This window comes from Sinocyclocheilus grahami, unplaced genomic scaffold (genome assembly GCF_001515645.1).
Source record: "Sinocyclocheilus grahami isolate Dianchi unplaced genomic scaffold, SAMN03320097.WGS_v1.1 scaffold21.1, whole genome shotgun sequence".
In the NCBI taxonomy this organism is placed as follows: domain Eukaryota; kingdom Metazoa; phylum Chordata; class Actinopteri; order Cypriniformes; family Cyprinidae; genus Sinocyclocheilus; species Sinocyclocheilus grahami.
The window spans coordinates 4,097,648-4,100,083 of NW_015505200.1; the positions used below are offsets into that span (position 1 = coordinate 4,097,648).

General features: G+C 34.0%; 1 protein-coding gene across 1 annotated transcript in view; it reads right to left on the reverse strand.

Annotated features, from left to right (window-relative positions):
- LOC107557267 (nicotinamide/nicotinic acid mononucleotide adenylyltransferase 2-like) overlaps window positions 1-2,436 on the reverse strand; it is a 14,683-nt gene that overhangs the window by 4,531 nt on the left and 7,716 nt on the right. The window contains exons 3-6 of the mRNA XM_016240634.1: window positions 1,446-1,513; window positions 1,226-1,304; window positions 1,003-1,120; window positions 434-514 (exon numbers count right to left, since the gene is read on the reverse strand). Coding sequence (XP_016096120.1) covers window positions 434-514; window positions 1,003-1,120; window positions 1,226-1,304; window positions 1,446-1,513 — 346 coding nt within the window. The remainder of the gene's footprint in view (window positions 1-433; window positions 515-1,002; window positions 1,121-1,225; window positions 1,305-1,445; window positions 1,514-2,436) is intronic.

The following is a 2,436-nucleotide window of genomic DNA, read 5'->3' on the forward strand; positions in this document are numbered from 1 at the left end:
TATATATATATATATATACACATACACACACACACACATATATATATATATATATATATATATATATATATAATTTATATATATAAACTCTGACTTTCTTTCTTGCAATTAAGAGTTTACATTTATATCTCACAATTCTGATGTTTTTTCTCTGAATTTTGAGTTTACATCTTGCAATTATTCTTCAGTTTTTTGTTTCTGTCCTGTAATAAAAATAAAAAGGGTAATTGCAACCTTTTATAAAAAAATTCATACTTTTTTCTCGCAAGAGTTTTTTTTTGCAAGATATAAACTCCATTTATATTTTTTTATCCAATGACGGAAACAAACTTACATAGTTTTTGACTGTCTTCTGGGGGTTTGTTAGACTAGTCGACTAATCAGTTACAAAATTAATATGTATTACATACTGTACATGAATATACCAACTTACCAACAAAGGTATAACGTTCCATGTGCGGGCGAACACAGCAAATTTTACCCAGGCTTTCGCTCATCTTTCCCCAAAGCTTAACTGGAGAAAAAGAGACAGCAGTCAGTCATGAAAAGCCTGTTCTCCAGAACAGTGTTTCCCAACCTTTCTTTAGTCACAAACAATACTGTACTACATCGATGTTTCCTGTCGGCTCAATTTTTGAGTGGACTTTGCTGTTCCAATGAGCATGAACGCTATACGAGTGGAGCGACTCGTATAGAGCGGGATAATACGCAGAGCATCACACCACGTGAAAGAGAAACCTGAGTGGTGAACTAATTTTCGGCAGCCGAAATTTCGGTGCATCTCTAATTATTGGAATATTTCTGGAATATAACAGAAATATCCATTTCTGATGTCGCCAATAATTATATAATAGATGCTTTTTTGAACATTTTAGCAATTTAAAAATATTAAAAAAGTATTTTTTACACGGCACCCCTGCTCTCTACAGATGGCACCCCGGTTGGGAAACACTGCTCCAGAACACCAAACATAAACATCGGAGCATTTAAAAAATCACTTACTAGCCACAGACTTGTTGGCTGTGTTTTGATAAATAGTAGAAGTCCCATTTTGGGGCTGACCAATCACAGGGGTTGTGGAAGGTGTGTTAACGTTGGACAAAATGCATCCTGTGACTCTCTGCAGAGCAACAATGCAGTTTATTACTTCAAGACAAGATTGAGTACAAGTAAAAGGTAAATAGGTAAAAAGGTAGCATCATTTCAGACCAAATTTTGGACTAACCTTCATTAGATCTCGGTGATGCTCCAAAACACTGCAAGTGGTCTGCCAGGTGTCCTGGTAGCACTCCCAAGGATCCACTCTGCAGAAGACCATTAATCCATCAAACATTTTATGTCCATTCTACAATATATATCCATCATCTATATAACTCAAGGCTAAGTGCTGCATAGCATTCTTATGAGGGTGTTACTGAGCTACATTCTGTCTAATTGACAGTTACCTGATCCAATCAGAAGACTGAACTGCCAGCTGACACATGGTGAGACGATGTCTGCTTGAGACAAGGCCCTAGACAAGCAGAAAAGAAACCAAAACAAGGAAAAGTAAGTCCTCTAGGCATCCACCTACCAATAAAGAGAATATCTAAACTTCAAACAATATTCTTTGGTTTACATCTGCTTGTCGAAAGAAGGAAAACCTATCTGATCAACAGAAAAGCCATTATTCAATCATTTGCCTTTTTTAGATAATCAGAGTTCAAAACGATTTCTAAAATTGTTTCTTTCACATGTGTTATACCTCTCCCATCACAAAGGATTTAAGTTGGAATCGACTGAATCCTGCTTTCTAAAGCATTTATTATTCATATTTTGTTGCTAAGAGAGAAGAAAACTAGGCCAAAGTTCTTTTTAATTCAGAGTTCTGTTAATAATATTAGAGATGATTCGTATAATTCAGATTAAAACCATTGTTCGGCTAGGGATGTAACGATTCACTCAACTCACGATTCGATTCGATTCACGATTTTGATTTCACGATTCGATTCGATTCACGATTATTTATTTATTTGAACAAAATGAGATTTAAGACAAATTATAAATTAAATGTGTCCTTTTATTATTGCTTGGACAAAATGCTGCACATTTCTTTGTGAAATTGAAATATAACACTATAATAATATACTAATATAGCACTTGCATATTATTGCTCTTTTGTTGGTTTTGATTACTTCTATTGTCCTCATTTGCAAGTCGCTTTGGACAAAAGCGTCTGCCAAATGACAAAATTTAAATATAATGTAAATGTAAATAACAAAACTACATTGAAATTTTAAAGCAAGCCCCAAATCAAATAAATAAGTAACACAAATCAAATAAATCTCTTCATATATAAACAAAACAAGGCTTTGTAATCCGTGTAAATCAGGGTATCTTCCGTCCAATCAATTTTTGTTTTAATATTGAAATCTGAAAAATGAAAAACGGCACATA